Genomic DNA, 17,473 nt, shown 5'->3' with positions numbered 1-17,473 from the left:
AACACATCTACAACAATCGAATGAAAAAATTCATTCGATTGTTTTGTTTAGTCTATCAATGAATGAATAAATGAATGCATGAATGTTTGACCAAATTCGATTGTACACTTTGTGTATTATAGACAGCAGCAGCAGCAGCAACAACAACAACAATGAGAATGACCTAAAACACTGTGTAAATTAATGGTTATGGATTGAATGATTTGAATATGGAAGGCTCCTGTTGATCATCTATGTATGTGTGTGTGTGTGTCTAAAAGTTGAAAAATTGTTGTTGAACAAAAACTACTAAATTTTTTTCTACAAAATACAATCAAACATTAAACTAATCAATCAATCAATCAATCAATGAACTAATTGTGTGCATATGATGTGATTCAAATGTTGATTTATTTCGAAATTGATAATGACCATATAGAGATTATTTGGGCCATATGTTTTTTTTCAATTTGAATGGTTGTTATTGTGTGGTCGTAGAAAAAAAAATATAACTTACATCACCAATATGATGTTTAATGACATCGGTTTTTGGATCACGTAATGGATTATCGAAACCATTCAAACCAATACGATAACCATCGAAACCATCATCTGAACCATTTATAGTAAGTATTGGTGCACGTGCATATGCTTTTGCTACACGACGATTACGTTCCATACAGATTAATTTGGCCCATATTTCATCATCGATTTGTTCCCATTTATTAAGTATCTCTAAGATATGATCCTAAAAGAAAAATAAAAATTAAAATAGAAAAAAAACGAAAACATTTAGTAAATCCACAAAATAAAAACAAAACAAAAGAGAAACAGTAAAATCACATGAACAACTATTAAAACAATGAAACAACAACAAACAGCAACAACAACGGGTATTAGATAGGAAAAAAGGTCGGTAAGTTCATATAGCAGTAGTAGTCAAAATAGCCAAAATAATAATAATGATGATGATGATGACTACGAAAGTTTAAAAAACGAATAAAAATGATTCATTCATTCATCATTCAATTTTCAAAACAAGTAGAACAACAAAATGAGACAATCATCATCATCATCATCATAATACCCCAATGATGATGATGATGATGATGGATATACACAAATACAATGGACACAAACAAAAAAAAAAGACGAAGAAAAAGAAAATATTTTTGTTTTCCTACAATTAGCAGATGACAACAATGACAATAAACAATAAATGATGATGATGATAACGAACCAAAAACACAATCATAATCAACCTTTTAAGTAATGATGATTTTTTTTCCACCGTTGTTGATAAAAAGAGCAAAAAAAAATATGGCAGAAAAAAGAATTGAAAATGAGACAAAAATAGAATCAAAATGAAAGAAAATGATGGAATCAAACACACAATGACAATATATTTCCATTACAATTCATTCATTCATTCATTTAAATAATCAAACACAAAACACGAATCCAAAAAAAAAAAAAATTTTGTTTTGCTGAGACTGAATGAATAAATGGAAATTGAATGCGACAAATAGCAAAAAAAAAAAAAAATGACCGAACACAAAGAACAAACATTATGAAAGGAAAAAGGAAAGAAAAAAAAACAAAATCAAATTCAATTAGTTAATTCAAGTCGGATGGTCAAGTGTATACAATTCATTCAAAAGAAAGTCAATTGTTGTCACACAAACAAGTGTCATCAATGAATTCAAACACACAATCTTTTCTTGTGATATAAAATAATGGTCATTTTTTTTATGGAATAATAATAAAGTCAAATGTGAATTGTGTGTGTGTATTATTACGACATTCGACGATTTGATCATTTTCATTTTGAAACGACAAGTAATTTCCATTATAATGACAATAATAATAATAATAATGAAAATGATGATAAAAAAAAACAAAAATGAAAAACAAACGGATTCAGAACAATCACCATATCATGATTCGCTTTATTATTATTATTATTATTATGGCAATGGTAACACAATATTTAAATCTTTCATTGCCAACAATGATTGTAATATCATCATCATCATCGTTATATAATAAAAACGGGAGCTAAATTTAATTTCCCTAATTTTAAATATCAAAAAAAAATAGATAGATAGATAGAAAGCTTTATTTATTTCATCTATGGATCGAGCAAGAAGAAGAAGAAAAAGAAAAAAAAACAGAATAGCTAGAACAATAGAGTTTGTGTGTCGTGCGTTATTATTATAAGCAAAAGATTTTTTTTTATCATTTAATTTTTCATATATATGTGGACAATGTCCAATAAGTGCACACACGTCTTTTTTTTTCTTTCTCACTATCCAAATGGTAATATTGGACAATCAAATTGTCAAATAATGTATCATCAACAACAACTACAACAACAAGAATGGCAATGAATGAATTGGAACAACAGCAACAACAACGACAAGGAGAAAAAACCATTGAAGATTTGAGGAGAGAGCAAGGAAACAAAAAAAAAAAATATCAAATTATCTGACAACCAAAATATTGAACGACAACGACGACGACGAAGACGTGATCCCCAAACACCGACATCCAAATAAGCAATGAATGAATGGACACATTTTTTTTCTCTTCTATGTGCTGCTATACGATTATTTGTTTATTTCAAGGAATCATATTTTTAGGATTCGAATGCTGTCTATATGTTTTATTGGTGGCCACATTGGAATAGCCAAAATAATCATTAAAAAAAATGGCACGCAATGAACATCTTAGTCTACAAAAAAAAAATCTTGACATTCGGATTATTTTCGGTAGTCACATTCAACAACAACAACAACAACAGAAACAGCAATGAAATAAATAAAAATCAACCGAAAATAAAACAAAAATACCAATGCTTTTGCTTTGGATTGGATCATGGGCTAATTTTATTTTGTAGATGAAAAAAAATACAGAAAAATTTTCATCTTAGTAAAACAAGAAAATCAAGAAAAATCAAATGAAATGAAATGAATGTAACTACACAGCATATATACCAATGTTTATTACAATAATCATCATTATTATCATGCAAACAAACACAGAAAAAAAACAAGAGGTGTATGATTTGAATATTGCCAGTTGTATGTGTGTATTATATAATCACCATGTTCATCATCATCATCATGTCGTCTTGAATTAAGGATTTGTTTTTTCTTTTATTTTGAATTTCTTTTATTTTCATCATTTTAAACCGCCATTCAAGGATACAAATATATATGAATAAGAATTATGAACAAGACATTTGTTTGTTTCAGAGAAGAAAAACAACGTGTTTTATATGTGTCGGATTTAAGTTTTGTTTTCTGTGTTTTCTGTGTTTTTGTTGGCACCAATGTTTCATCACACATCATTATTATATACACATTATTTGTCAATTTGTTGCTGATGACATTGGCATCGAACAAACATCAACTTGTCGATGATGATGGCTGTATTATAATCAAAATTATAAAGATATAATGAACATTTGTGGTCAATATTTATTCGATTATGATGTTGTTGTTGTTGTTGTTGTTATTATGGAAATAAGAGAATTATTGATTTTATGAAACAAGACAAAAAAGACAACGATTAGATTACATCAATTGTATGAAACACACAGACAATCAACCAGTATTTTATTCATAGAATTGAATGATATTCACTCAAAAAAAAAAAAAAAATAAAATAAAATAAAATAAACTAAAGAAAAACATTTAAAAAAGTAGTTAATGGTGGTAATGTTTATTATATAAATAAACTGGAAATAATAATAATTCCTGGAAACAATAAACAAACAAATTTCACATTGAACCAATTATCATCATCATCATCATAAATGTCATTATAGCCATTTCACATTTATAATGATAAATGTCTATGTGAATTTCTGAAACAGGAATAAAATGGGTGTTTCAATTTCTCTCTGTACTTGTTTGTGATGATTTGATTTGTAATGAAAAAAAAAAATCATTTTGGTCATCAAAACAATACAAAATGATCATTTTGCCGGTGTTGATCACACATACACACACACACACAGACACACACTAACAAACGAAAAAAAAATTCGGTGATAATAATGTACAAAATGGGCAACCATTTTTGTATTTTTTTTTTTGTTTGTTTGTTTGTTATTTGTTTCTTGTGAATTGGAATTTGGTCAGTTTTTTTTGTAAGCAGAAATAATAATAAAAAAAAAATTTATTTTGTTGACCTCGATTTCTTTTTATTTGAGACCATTTGTTTTTCTATATACAATAACAACAGTCATTCAATGAAAAAAAAGGGCCAGTAGTTGATCGATTAATTGTCCATTCATTCTGTCTGCGTTCGTTGTTGTCGTCGTCCAATGTCCATTATTATTTTATTATTATTTTTTTTTGTCTAATTTGTAATTTCACAAAGAAAACTTGTTGCGCTGTTATTTGTTTCGACGATTCACTTGGCTTGATGATTGTTGAAAGTTTTTTTTGTTGTGTGTGTGCGTGTGTGTGTGTGTGTGTAGTGTAATGTATAATAAAGAGGAAAAGAAACAACAACAACAACAACAACAACAACGAAAAAACAAGATGTAGTAACAAGTAATTTAATTATCAGAAAAAATTTGAATGTTATCTATTATTTATATAAATAACGGTCTAGTATAGTGTATGTATGTCTGTCTAGTGTTGTTTACATTATGTAATCACATTAACTATATGATGAATTAGTAATAAGACTGTTGAAATATACATTTTTATGTCGGTATGTGTGTTTGTGAATCATCATCATAGTAATTTTTTTTTTATTTCAAAAGGTAAAAAAAACGACGTTTAAAAAATTTAAATCAATTCTGACACACACACACAAGGTCACGATTATTGATATTTTTTGTTTGTTTGTTTACCTGTAAATTCTTGATTTTTTTTAATGAAAATTTTCATTCATTTATTCAAAGCCATTGTTGTTGTTGTTGTTGTTGGATTAAGATTTACATTTATATTTATTTTTGGATTTCAATTTGTATAAACGGCTTTCATATATTTTAAGTTTAATCTTTTTTTTTCGAAAAAAAGGTCATAAACAAAAACCCCTTAAAACCTTTAAAAGGACGATATAAATATTTGAAAATCTTTTTATTTTTTGTTGGTAAACAACAACAACAACGGCGGCAAAAAAACCAGTCGATTTGAATTTTTTCATTTGAAAAAAAATGATGATAAAAATGGAAAGATTTTGAATGTCTCTATATGTGTTTGATAAGGATATTTCCGTTTTAGCAAAGAAAAAAAAATTTTTTTCATTATTACCAAATTGTTCTTTCTATATTTCATTGTGATTATATCATGTAATTATCATCATCATCAGCTGTATCAATTGAAAAAAAAAATTATTCAAAATCTAAAATTGAAACGAAAAGGAAAAAAATGTTTGAATCATATCAATAAAGATGATGATGATGATGAAGATGATGATTACGATGATGGCAGTGATAATAATTGACAGTGACAGAAAAAAAACAAACGACTTTTGCTACTACTAATACCATTATCTTTTTTTTTACTAATTATGTAACTGCCACCATATACAGATATATAGATGACAATGATTGACATGAAAAGGAAGCTAGTCACATGGTATTATCGACACAAGTCATGCAATAAATGATGTCTAATCATCCTTTCATTTTATTTTGAAGCAAAAAATAAAAAAAAAACAAAACACTGAAAATAAACCTGAAATCGACCAAAAACAACAACAACAACAATATACGGCCAAGACAATCACCGTAATTATACATCATCATCATCATCATCATGATCAAGACAATATAATGATTATGACACAAGACACTTGTAGTAAATAGAAATGATGATAGAAAATATGGAAAAAAATAATCATCAACATCATCAGGTAATTATTATTTTAACTTTTCAAAAACAAAAAAAAATAAATGAAAAAAGACAAAAATTAAAGCCATTAATAATTGGAAAATTAGGTCTCATTTTGCTTTTCACCAATCTTAATGTGGATAGCAATGAATTTGGTTGAAGACGAAAAAAAAATTAGGGTTAAAATCAAGATTGTACCGGACCAGGTGTATAATATTATATACATGTGTATGTGTGTGTGTATGTCGAAATCATGGCAATGAAAATCTATATTGCACCATTGATTGTGGAAATTATAATTATTAAAATGAAGATGATGATAATAGCTCATGCGAACATTTTTGTTGTTGTTGTTGTTGTTGTTATTTTTTAAATATGACTCTAAAACAAAACAAAGCGGACAAAATAAAAATATCAAGCACATAAAGAAAAAAAGGTTTCGTAACAAACAAACAAAAAAATGACCATAAACAACACATAAGGTTGCAAAAAAAAAAAAAAACAAAACAAAAAAACAATGAATCCATACAAAATTCACCAGTACTATACAGTGGCCAGTCTGCATAAAAAAACGAGTATATCAATCTGGTCAACATTTTTGTAACTATATCCACTATCTAATCATGATGATGATGATGGTCAAGACTAATGCTAAAACTAATAAATAAACAAAAACCAAACCCTACAATTTACATTGTTTTGTTTCAGTTTTAAGATTGGTTGTTGTTGAAAATGATTTAGATGATGATAAATTGCTTTTGATTGTTTTGATTATAGTTAAATCAAATAAAATGATAGTGATGAGAAAACTATAACAACAAGTAAAGGTGGTAAAAGGTCAATAAATTGGATTTGTTTGTTTGTCTGTTTTTTTCTGGCTCATAGTTTGGTAGTCTAAAATGGGAATTTTGTTGTTCAATCAATCTTGATGACACACACACACACACACATTCCACATAGATCAATCAATCAAGGTCATCATCACATTTTTTTTTGTCGGGCCAAACCCCTGACACCTTTTTTCAAGTTCTTATAACATAGTATAACAATGATGCCATGTGATTCATCTTGATTCATATCGTGTGTAAATGAATAAGCATCGATCGATTATATATTACAATGATCGATCGACAGCTTCGATCGATTGGCAGCGATATTCTTTATTACGATAATATCTATGTTTTAAATCTTCGAAAACAAAATTGTATGAATAATTTAGCCGTCAAAAATAAAAAGTTTGTTTGTTTGTTTTACTGTTTCCATTTTTTTTACGATGGTGGAGTGGAATGATATTTATTTTTGTTGTTTTCCAATCATTCATTCATTGAAAAATTTTCTCTCCTCAACCAATGATACTGATCTTATTTCGGGCGTAATCATAGCAACAACGGGGGAAAAAATGAAAGAATGATGATTAAAGATAGATTGGGCCAGATTTATTATCATTTCATTTTTGTTCAAAATGAAAAAAATTTTCACTATTCCAATAGAAAAAAAAATGTTTTGATTTGCATCTTGTGAATTGCTTACGAATCAAAAGATATGCTGGGAAATTGACTATTGAAATTGGAAAAAAAACAAACTATAAATCATCAACAAGATTAATCCAAACCAACTGATTCAAATTAGGATTAATATTCACACATATAAATCTAAAGTTGGAAGATTATTTTTGTCAAAAATAGCATTATTTTTCTGTTCATCATTTCCGGAAAATTTGTACCATGTGGATTGGAACAACAAATAAGCAATAATCAAGTATCTCAGGTATTTAGTTTTTTTTTCATAAATGTGAAACAATTTAACATCATACACACACACACACACACACACACACACAAAACATATGTGCAAAAAATATTTTCAATTCAAGTGTCAGTCACTGTGTATTTGTGTGTGTCTATGCGCGTAGGAAGATGATGGCCCGATAAATTACTTTTTTGTTGTTGTTGTTGTTGCCTTCAATTTATAAAAAACAACAACAACAACAACGAGAAAAAAAACACTTGTCATCACTATTATCATCAAATATAACAAGAACACACACACACAAAAACACTCGACCACAATAACAATTCTTTTTTTTGTAGAAAAAAAAGTTTTGAATGAATAAGCTACATTTTTTTGTGCTTCAAACACACACACACACACAAAATATGGCTGATTATTCTTTTCTATTCACTATAGTTATAATCATCAATGTTTATTGAATTGTTAAAGAGTTATGAGGATTTCAGGGCCAACAAGATCATCATCATCATCATCGTTGTTGTTATTGTTGGTGTTTATGCGAAACAATCAAATACAGATGAATAAATGTGCAACATGCACACACTCATAGAAAACACAAAGATTCTATTCACTAGTTGGACCAATATAGTCCCGTTATTAATTCAATTTTCCGTAACATCAACAAGAAACAAAAAAAATTGGTCAGAAAAAAAATGATTGCCGAGGAATTAAATTTTGATTTTTTTTATTGAAAGATAAATTTTGAAATTTCCGATTAATGACATTACGAACAACAACAACAAAAAATTTATCCAAAAACATGTTAGACACACAAACACAATGGTATTGGAATAAAAAAGATTCTGATGATTGTGTGAAAGCAATATAAAAAAAAACCCTAATGTTCAGGAAACCTTTTTTTTCTCGTTCAACCTTGAATATATGTGTTTAACAAATTAAAGAAATGATTTTCTTAAATATCAAATCATCACTCTAATTCAATCAAAAAATGCATACACACACACACACACATTCTCATCACACATCATTGTGAATGATTTGAATCATCAAATTTCATTAATATTAAAAATAAAAAGATTTTATTTTTTTGATTAAAATCTCAACCTGTAACCTTGATCAAACATTAATATGTGTGATGATATATATGTGTGGAAATTATTGTTTCATTCTAAAACAAAACAAAATGAAAAAGTTCTGGGTAAGTACAATAATAATAAAAAAAAAAAAAAATATTTCACCTGGATATCACAAACGTATTTCATTATGATTGCTTTTTTTATGCCAGAGTTTGAATTCATTATTATGATGATAAAAATGGCCATAAATCTTGTTTGCGTTTCATATAACATATGAATTAAAATCTAGCTATATTTTTAAATTGTTCCAACAACAAAAATGATGACACTTGTTGATTAAAAAACATTCAAATTAATGGCCAACCGACCGACCGACTTCAATGATATGATGATTTAGACATTTTTTTTGTTTTGTTTTGTTTGTATTTTATTTACAACATTGGCTATGAAAAACCCAACCTTATGCTAATTGAGAAATTTTTTTTAGCGGGAAAAATTTTCCCTTCCCAAATATTTTTACTATCATATTTCGGGTGCATTCATCATCATCATCATCATCATCATCATAAATCTGTCCGGTATATACTTGTAAACATAACAACAAAGAAAGAAATGTAAAACAAGCCATCAAATTGTAAATGTTTCGTTGTTGTGGTCACTCCTCATAATAATAATCATAATAATCATAATGATAATGGTTGATGTGTGGGAAAATATTTTCTTGAACCATTAACCATAACGACCAAATTAAAAAAAAAAGAAGAAATAAACAACAATAACACAACATCAATATTATGATCTTGATCTTATATCACATGAAAGTCTATATTATCATTTAAAGTTGTTGTTGAATAATCTATTTGAAAAAAAACAAGTTTCAGGATAATTTTTAATGTTTGGAACTACAATGAATGAATGAATGAATGATCGTTATTTATGACCAACTATTAGAGATGTACAGATAATAAGAATGTGAGAATTTGGATGACCATGAAAATATTTCATAAATAAAGGGGCCATATTCATAAACGTTTTTTTTTTTTTTATATTCATATTCACATATCTTGGAACACAGACACACATACAAGAGTGAATGAGTCAGGATCAGGACAATCATTATATGGACAAATGACAAACACACATATCGTTCCTGTTTTGTGTGTTGTTGGTTTGTGTGATAAAATGAAAAAAAAATGGCCAATGATCATCATATGTGTGATGGGAGATATCGTATAACTCGATTGGGCCATTCATTATTAACACAATAATAATTTTCAAGCAAGCAAATCAATTTACATTTGAATTATTCATTTTCATCATTTTTGACCAAAAAAAAAAGTGAAAATCAGAAAGTTAGCCATTCATTCAATTGGTTTACCAGATTAAGTTTCCTTATAGAAAAAAACAGCTTCAGGTGATTGAAAAATAAATCCAACAAAAAAAACCGCTTCAAATTAGATCGAGGTACAGCAAAGAAAACAACAAAGTTTTCCTTAGGCTTTGGCCACATTCATTCATACAAAAAAAAACTACGACTATCCCATTTTTCATTTTTTTTTGGGATTTATTTTTTACGGGTAAAAATCCTTTTCATTATTTTACGATTATCGATAGCTAGTTTAGTGAGTGTATAGGGATATAGTAGAAAGAAAAAAAAACCAAATCCACATCCGAAATAAATGAATAAAAGCCAATTCAGATAAATCAAAAAAAAGGGATAAATAAATCGTGATTGTGGCCATCGATTCATTATTAAGCTCATCATCATCATCATCATCATTGTTGGTTAAGCCATAAACACAAACACATTCAATTCAATTTCTATCACCAGAAATACAGAAAAATTTTTCCGGTCAAGCATAAATTATAAGCATTAAAAAATAAACAGAGAGAAATGAATAAATTCGGATTCAAAACAAGTTAATATGAAAAAAAAGGAAATGATGATGATCTATTCATTGATTGGCCCAAGCGCTTTGTATCATTAAACAAGTCATGATTATATGACAGGGGTGGCGAACGTGCGCCCCCTGTTCAATAGAGCTCTGTGGGAAATTGGCACGCGTGCCAATAGGTTCGCCATCCCTGTTATATGACGATGATGATTAGAATTGATCGCGTGCAATATACAGACGACTACTAATAACCAATCATAATTATGAAGAAGAAAAATAAATTATATGAGGATGATGATTATCCATGGATCCATAATGTCCACTATATAAATATGCCTAAGGATCAATTTGATGATTTCATTTAGGAAAAAAAGCCCCATCCACAACAAACAAACACAGACACTTATTAGTGAATGATAAAAAAAACTTGCAATGGGTTAAATATATATGTTTATCTATCTTTTCACTTAAACTTTTACAAAAGGCCAATTCGATAATGATGAATAATTAATGTGTTAATAAATTATTTGTACAAAGAAAAATATGTTATGCCTTCTTTTTTTCCAAGAAATTTGGATTTTTTTTTTCTTTTCAAAATTAATTTTTCCAAAACGAACAAACAGATAAAAAAAATATTTGAAAAATGTAAAATGAATTTACAACTAACGCGAGTAATGATAATCATGATTACGAAAATCAATCGATGAGATTAAAGATCATTATCTTAATATATGATGATTATTTTTATTCCAGATACGATTCAATCATCATTAACAACAACAACAACAAAAAAAAAACACAAAATGAAATGATCATTATGGCGGTCATCATCATTGGATGGATGCTAATAATATTTATAATGGATTGATGTGTTTTGGCCACAAACAGACAACATGCATTATATCAAAGTTCCGATCTTTATATGTTTATCTGTACATCATATCAATGTTAACCATTAAAGCAAATATAATCAAAACATCTGTATATGAAATGAAATGAAGAAAAAAAAACATTGAATTCAAAATTGAATTTAATTTCAATTTTTTTTCGTTTTTTTCTTTTATGCTAAAATGTGTCTAAAACATTCTCGATGAATAGATGAATGTATAAACTCCATTTTAGAGGTTAACATTGATGTTTTATGTGTGTGTTAGATGTATTCTAGTCACGATTCAACGATATATATTCACTTTTTGTTTTCGTATCATCACTTGATGTTGATTTGTTTTTTTCTTTTTTTCTTTCTTATTTTCTATCATCATCATCATCTTGATGATGATAATGGCCATTAAATGACATTTAGCAAAACTATATTTTATTAGGTTAAAGTCAAGATATATAATCCATCTGAAAACACAAACATTCAAACAATCAAAAAAAAAAAAAAAAATAAAATAAAATAAAATTGTTTCAGAGATAATTAGATTAATAGAAATCGAAATAGGAACAAAAAAAAAGAAACAAATTGATTTATTTGCACTAAGAATATATGAATTTAATTCGAAAATCAAAGCCGATTAAGTATAAATAAGAATAAATTCTGAAATTTGAATATCCTCTAAATTTCATAATAATGGATCGAAAGCAGTCATCAAAAAGACAATTATCATCATCATCATTATCATCAGTAGCAGCAGCAGCATTAAGACCAGGACCATCATCACAAATTAATTCAACTACTAGACGACAGAAAAGATCACAATATTTTCCATTATCAAGGATACGTTACTTTCTAGAGAATTTTTCACATTGTAAAACAATTTCTGAACCAGCATCAATGGCCTGTGCTGTTATCATTGAAATTGCTATGAATGAATTATTACATATAGCCACGGAAGTGGCACTTGATGAAGGTCGTCATAAAGTAAGTTGTCGTCATATTATATCAGCATTACATAATTCAGAATGGTTACAAGAACTTTTTGGTCAAAGTGGTATGCTTCCACCAGCAGAATTCAGTAGTAGTGATAATCAGCAACGAATGCAACAACGTCGTTCACGTTCATCTCGTAATCTGTATCGTAGTAAAAGTTCTCATAGACGATCCAAATCAAAAATGAAACGATCAAAACTAAATGTACGTTGAAAGAGACACATAAATACACACACACACACAATGTGAAGATGTTATAGTTTTCCACATTTCCATATGAATGAATAAATTTTGTATTTGAAAAAAACAAATGAGAAATTTCTCAATTGCTCAGAGATCATCATTATGATTAAAATCTTGTAAAGTGCGCCATTTCACCATTATTTTCAAAAATGATGTTCATATGTTTGTCGCGCAAAGCTAATGAATGATTTTCATTTAAAATTTTTTTTTTCACAATTTTATTTAGATTTATAAATCTAACAACAAACAATTTTTCCGTGTGAATATGATGATCTTTCACACACACGCATATAGACTTTATAGTGGAATTAACAAAAAAAAATTATCCCATCGCAATGAAATGAATGAAATTGACCTCAAATTAACACGAAAAATTTTGGTGAATTGCTGAAAAAAAACCAATTACAAGAATGTGTAAAAGAAAAATTCAATCAATTTCAACAACAATAATCCACACAGTGTGAAACACTTGTATCAATTTCTCAAAAAAAAGATTGGGTGTAGGTGTGCAAGTGAGTGTGTGTGTGTGTGTGTGTGTGTGTGTGTGTGTGTGTTTGTTCATCACAGTAGCCAATCATTTAAGAACATTGAAAAGGCGCTAACTACAAATACGGCGTCGTATCAAGTATATATGTGTGAAAAACAAAACAAAACAAAAAAAAATATTGCAAGCCGGAAAATATACCTTAAAAAGTGGAAGAAATCTGAATGATGATCAAATAGAACAACAACAACAACAACAAAAAACACTTGAATAAATCAAAAAAAAAAAAAAACATTTGTCTTTTTTGTTTGTATGATGAATATATCATAAAAATAGCATTCCTGCAGGATTTATATTCAGAAAAGTCATCACCATAATATCCAAATCCCTACCATCATATAAAACAATAGATTTTTCGTTACCATAATGATTTTGAGCAAAATAAAAAATGTTATTACATAACAAAAAAAGTGAATAAAAATGTAAAATTATAATAATTCAAACATATATTATACATGATTATGCAAAAACAACGAAAAAAAAAATTATTTATTTCAGATCTCACCAAACATGTGGTGGGAATATATGGAAATATTTGACAGAAAAAAAAGAAAATTAATCTGTGGTAACTCTAATGATGATGATAATGATGATCATGATGATGATGGAAAAGGGAACAATTTATTAATTATCAAAAAAAAAAAAAAAAAAAAATAAAAATAAAGCATACCAAATGGAATATATCCATATCATATCATCCATCATATGTTATAAGTATATTTCTTCTTCACATTCATCTAATGACATTCTACTATCAATGAATGTAGAATGTTTGAAATCAAACATAATTTATGTGCATGAAAAATGTCAAAGTGTGAATGTGTGTGTGTATTTGAACGACAGAAAATAATCAGAATTATACTGAATGGCACCAAGTTACAAATATAGTGTGAAAAAAAACTCTACCAATTTCTTTTTATCAATTTCATTTCTGTATGTATGTCTGTGTCTGTGTGTGTGTGTGTGTGTGTGTGTGTGTGTGTGTGGGAAAAAAAATTTTACAAAAAAAAAAAAAAAAAAAAATAAAATAAAATAAAAACATTATTTTGTAAAGTTGTTACGTGTGTGTTTTTTTACTATTTTATTCTATTATATTTCCTTATAATGAATCAAAATGATAATATAAAAAAAAGAAACATGACAAGGAAATCCAGATGATAAGATTTTTGGCTGACAAATATAATCGCATCGATCTTAAGAAGAAGAAGAAGAAGAAGAAGAAAAAAATGGGATCCTTCTCCATTATAAACAAAACAAAACAATGTGTATTGATGATAGGATAACAAGATCCATGACAAGTGGACAAAATATATGATGATGATGACTTACATGATACATATTCTTCATATCATTTCCACACACACAAACGTATTACACATTCAATCAATTCCGACATACACAGATGAGAAATAATATTAATGAGATCTGTCATGTCATGTGATCATGGGCTTCAAAAATTCAACAAGAGAGAGAGAAAAACAAAACAAAACAAGGATTCTCGTGATGCACGAAGTTCTGTACGGGTGAAAAAAAAAGTTCGTGTAGCTATAAGAACCGTGTAAATTATCAAAAAGATTGATTTAATCACATCAAAAAAATATATAATGTGTTTATGATTACTTGACAACAATATCAAACTCTCACTCTCACTTACACACACACACATCATGATCATCATCATCATCATAATCATAATTGAAAATCTAACACACAAACACTTGGTATAGCCAAAAGAAGGAAGTGTAAATGGCATTTAGAGCCAGATGATAATATGACAGATGTAGAAAAGAATCTTCAACTACAATAACAATAATGATTTAAGAATCAATATCTGTTATGAAGCTTTAAAATAATCTTTGCCACCACCACCACCAACAACAACTAATCTTTGCCACCACCAACAATGAATGTTTGAAAGTGAAAATTTGTCTCTTTTTTTTAATACCAAAGATCTATGTGATTTGTTATTTATTATTAATCTCAACACATTTTACTCATCATCACCATCTCTCATACCTGATAATAATGATGATGATGATGATGACGATAGTAAACCAGTCATTAAAATGATGGCATCAACAAAAGAAGAAAAAAAAATCTTATTCTCATCTAATCTTTATTACTTGTATCGGTTTACCACACAGACACAAATACATTGTTGGCTATTCTATTATCATCACACACACACACACACACAATGTAGCTGATGTAAAAGTGTTGATTGACTGACAAACACAATAATACAGCCAAAAAAAAAAAGATATGATGATCCGATCAATACGAACACATAAAATGGACATTATGGAACTTTTATTTGTTCCGCCTAATCTTTTTTTTCTTCTTCAAATTATTATCATTATCATTATTATATTGTATGCATGACAAAGACACGCGTGTATGCTTTTTTTTCTTGATTTGTAGCATGATTTTTTTTTCCATTTCATTTCATCTGGAAATAAGCAACATATATGAAAAACCACAAATACGAAACAGAGAAAAAAAGATTTTTTTTTCCTGTTTTTTTTCTAAATTTGTTTGACTGTCATCTGAAAAAAAGGGTTTGGTGCGTTTAGATTGACTGTATATTAGTAAAAAAAAAAAAAAATGGAAATCCCTCTTGAATTTGGAAGCCATTTTTAAGGTTTTTCAATATATAACAACAACAACAACAACAAGAAAAAAATGCCGACTGGTCGATCAAATCAACAGATTCAGAAAAAAGAGAAAAATTTTTTTTTCATCTATTATTATTATGTTGTGGCTGGTTATATATGCTGATTTCCCCATCCACACAGCCACCATTCACATTTATTGACAGCCCTAAATTATATTCTTGAAGCAAAAATGCATTCATTTATTGGATATTTTTTTTGTGTCTGGAGATAAATATGAGATGAATCTGTTCATGAAACACCTACACATTTGGATTGATATTTTGCAGCACCACCACCACCACCACCACCTTTTGGATATGAGATAAAATTTGACCTGGAAATTGAGAACGTTTTCGCTAACTAATTCCAAATTTTTTTTTTCGTATAAATCAATCAAAAGAGAACAATTTTCAATCAATCGTTCATGGATACAACTTGTTCGTTTAATTTTTTTTTCTAATAATTTTAATCAACAATAATAGCTTAATAAATGAAAAGATACAATTATTATTATTTGTGCACGAGTTGTTGCACTTCGTGTCAACGAATTTTTTTTTTTGAATCAAGTTTACACTTGTCTTTTACAAAGACATACACACACACATAGAAGTAATTTTCACATGAAAATCAAAAAAAAAAAAAAAAAAATGAAAAAATAACAATGGTTATGGTTTCGTACACACACACACACAAACACAATGTAGTCATATCATGTATCATATATCGAATCGGTAGTTTTCATCAAATTTGGTTATGGTTGTCATCAAGATCAATTGTTCCATTTGTTATATGATTGGTGTGGAAACAAATACAGGGCATGTAAACGTGTGTTTTTTGTTGAATATTCAAGACCATTCATACACATTACAGACATTGAGACATTTTCATGTCAATAACATCATGTATACACACACACACACACACATAAACAGACAGGTGATGGTGTTTTTTTTGGCATATTGTACATGGATCGATATTACCAACCAAACAACAATAAGAATGAGAATGGTACCATCATATTTATCTATATCTACCTCATTACCATCCAAAGTTCAAAAAAAAGTAACAAAATTAAAATATTGTTGTTGTAGTTGTATTCCCACATTCACTGTTTCTGCATTATTATTATTATCATCATCATAATCATTTATTCAATGATGAATAATGCAATGTTTTTGTTGATCATAACCCATTGAACCTCACCTATGACCTATCAGTTAAATATATTCAAGCTAAATATACACCATTTACACATATATAAATAGTCAAGTGTTAGTAACGGTATTCTAGAAATTGTGCTTGAAAAAAAAGAAGAAGAGAAACCATTGCAAAGGAGAAAAAGAGAAAATGAGAACAAACAAACATCATTGATCCATTTGAACAGGCAGGATTTCTTTTTCTTTTTTTTCTTTAAGCTGATGAATTATAATTAGGATATGAAACAACAACAATAAAAATTTCTTTTTTTTTTTGAAACAAGCTGGACATTTGTTATCGAATGTGTGTGTGTGTGTGTGTGTGCGATTGAACAACAACAAGAAGAAAAGAGAAATGAATCGAATATATGAAAAATCAACATCAGAAAAAAAGACCTTGATACTT

At 28.1% G+C, this 17,473-nt stretch overlaps 2 protein-coding genes across 3 annotated transcripts in view; one reads left to right on the top strand and one right to left on the bottom strand.

The window, feature by feature from the left end:
- LOC124495198 (uncharacterized) overlaps positions 1 to 17,473 on the bottom strand; it is a 35,042-nt gene that overhangs the window by 3,752 nt on the left and 13,817 nt on the right. Inside the window, exons 1-2 of one of the 2 annotated variants that reach the window (XM_075729462.1) lie at positions 14,547 to 15,019; positions 497 to 727 (exon numbers count right to left, since the gene is read on the bottom strand). In XM_075729462.1, the coding sequence (XP_075585577.1) occupies positions 497 to 727; positions 14,547 to 14,564 (249 nt within the window). In that variant the 5' untranslated portion in view covers positions 14,565 to 15,019. Of the gene's footprint in view, positions 1 to 496; positions 728 to 14,546; positions 15,020 to 17,473 lie in introns of those variants that run through there. The other variant, XM_047058526.2, reaches the window with a different exon arrangement.
- On the top strand, positions 11,141 to 14,248 carry LOC124495199 (histone H2A-Bbd type 1-like). The gene has a single exon (XM_075729465.1). It carries the CDS (start codon positions 12,131 to 12,133, stop codon positions 12,641 to 12,643), a length of 513 nt encoding a protein of 170 aa, XP_075585580.1. The 5' UTR covers positions 11,141 to 12,130; the 3' UTR covers positions 12,644 to 14,248.

This window comes from Dermatophagoides farinae, chromosome 3 (assembly GCF_024713945.1).
Source record: "Dermatophagoides farinae isolate YC_2012a chromosome 3, ASM2471394v1, whole genome shotgun sequence".
In the NCBI taxonomy this organism is placed as follows: Eukaryota; Metazoa; Arthropoda; class Arachnida; order Sarcoptiformes; family Pyroglyphidae; genus Dermatophagoides; species Dermatophagoides farinae.
The sequence above is the reverse complement of the archived record's forward strand: the minus strand, read 5'-3'. Positions and strand labels throughout refer to the sequence as shown.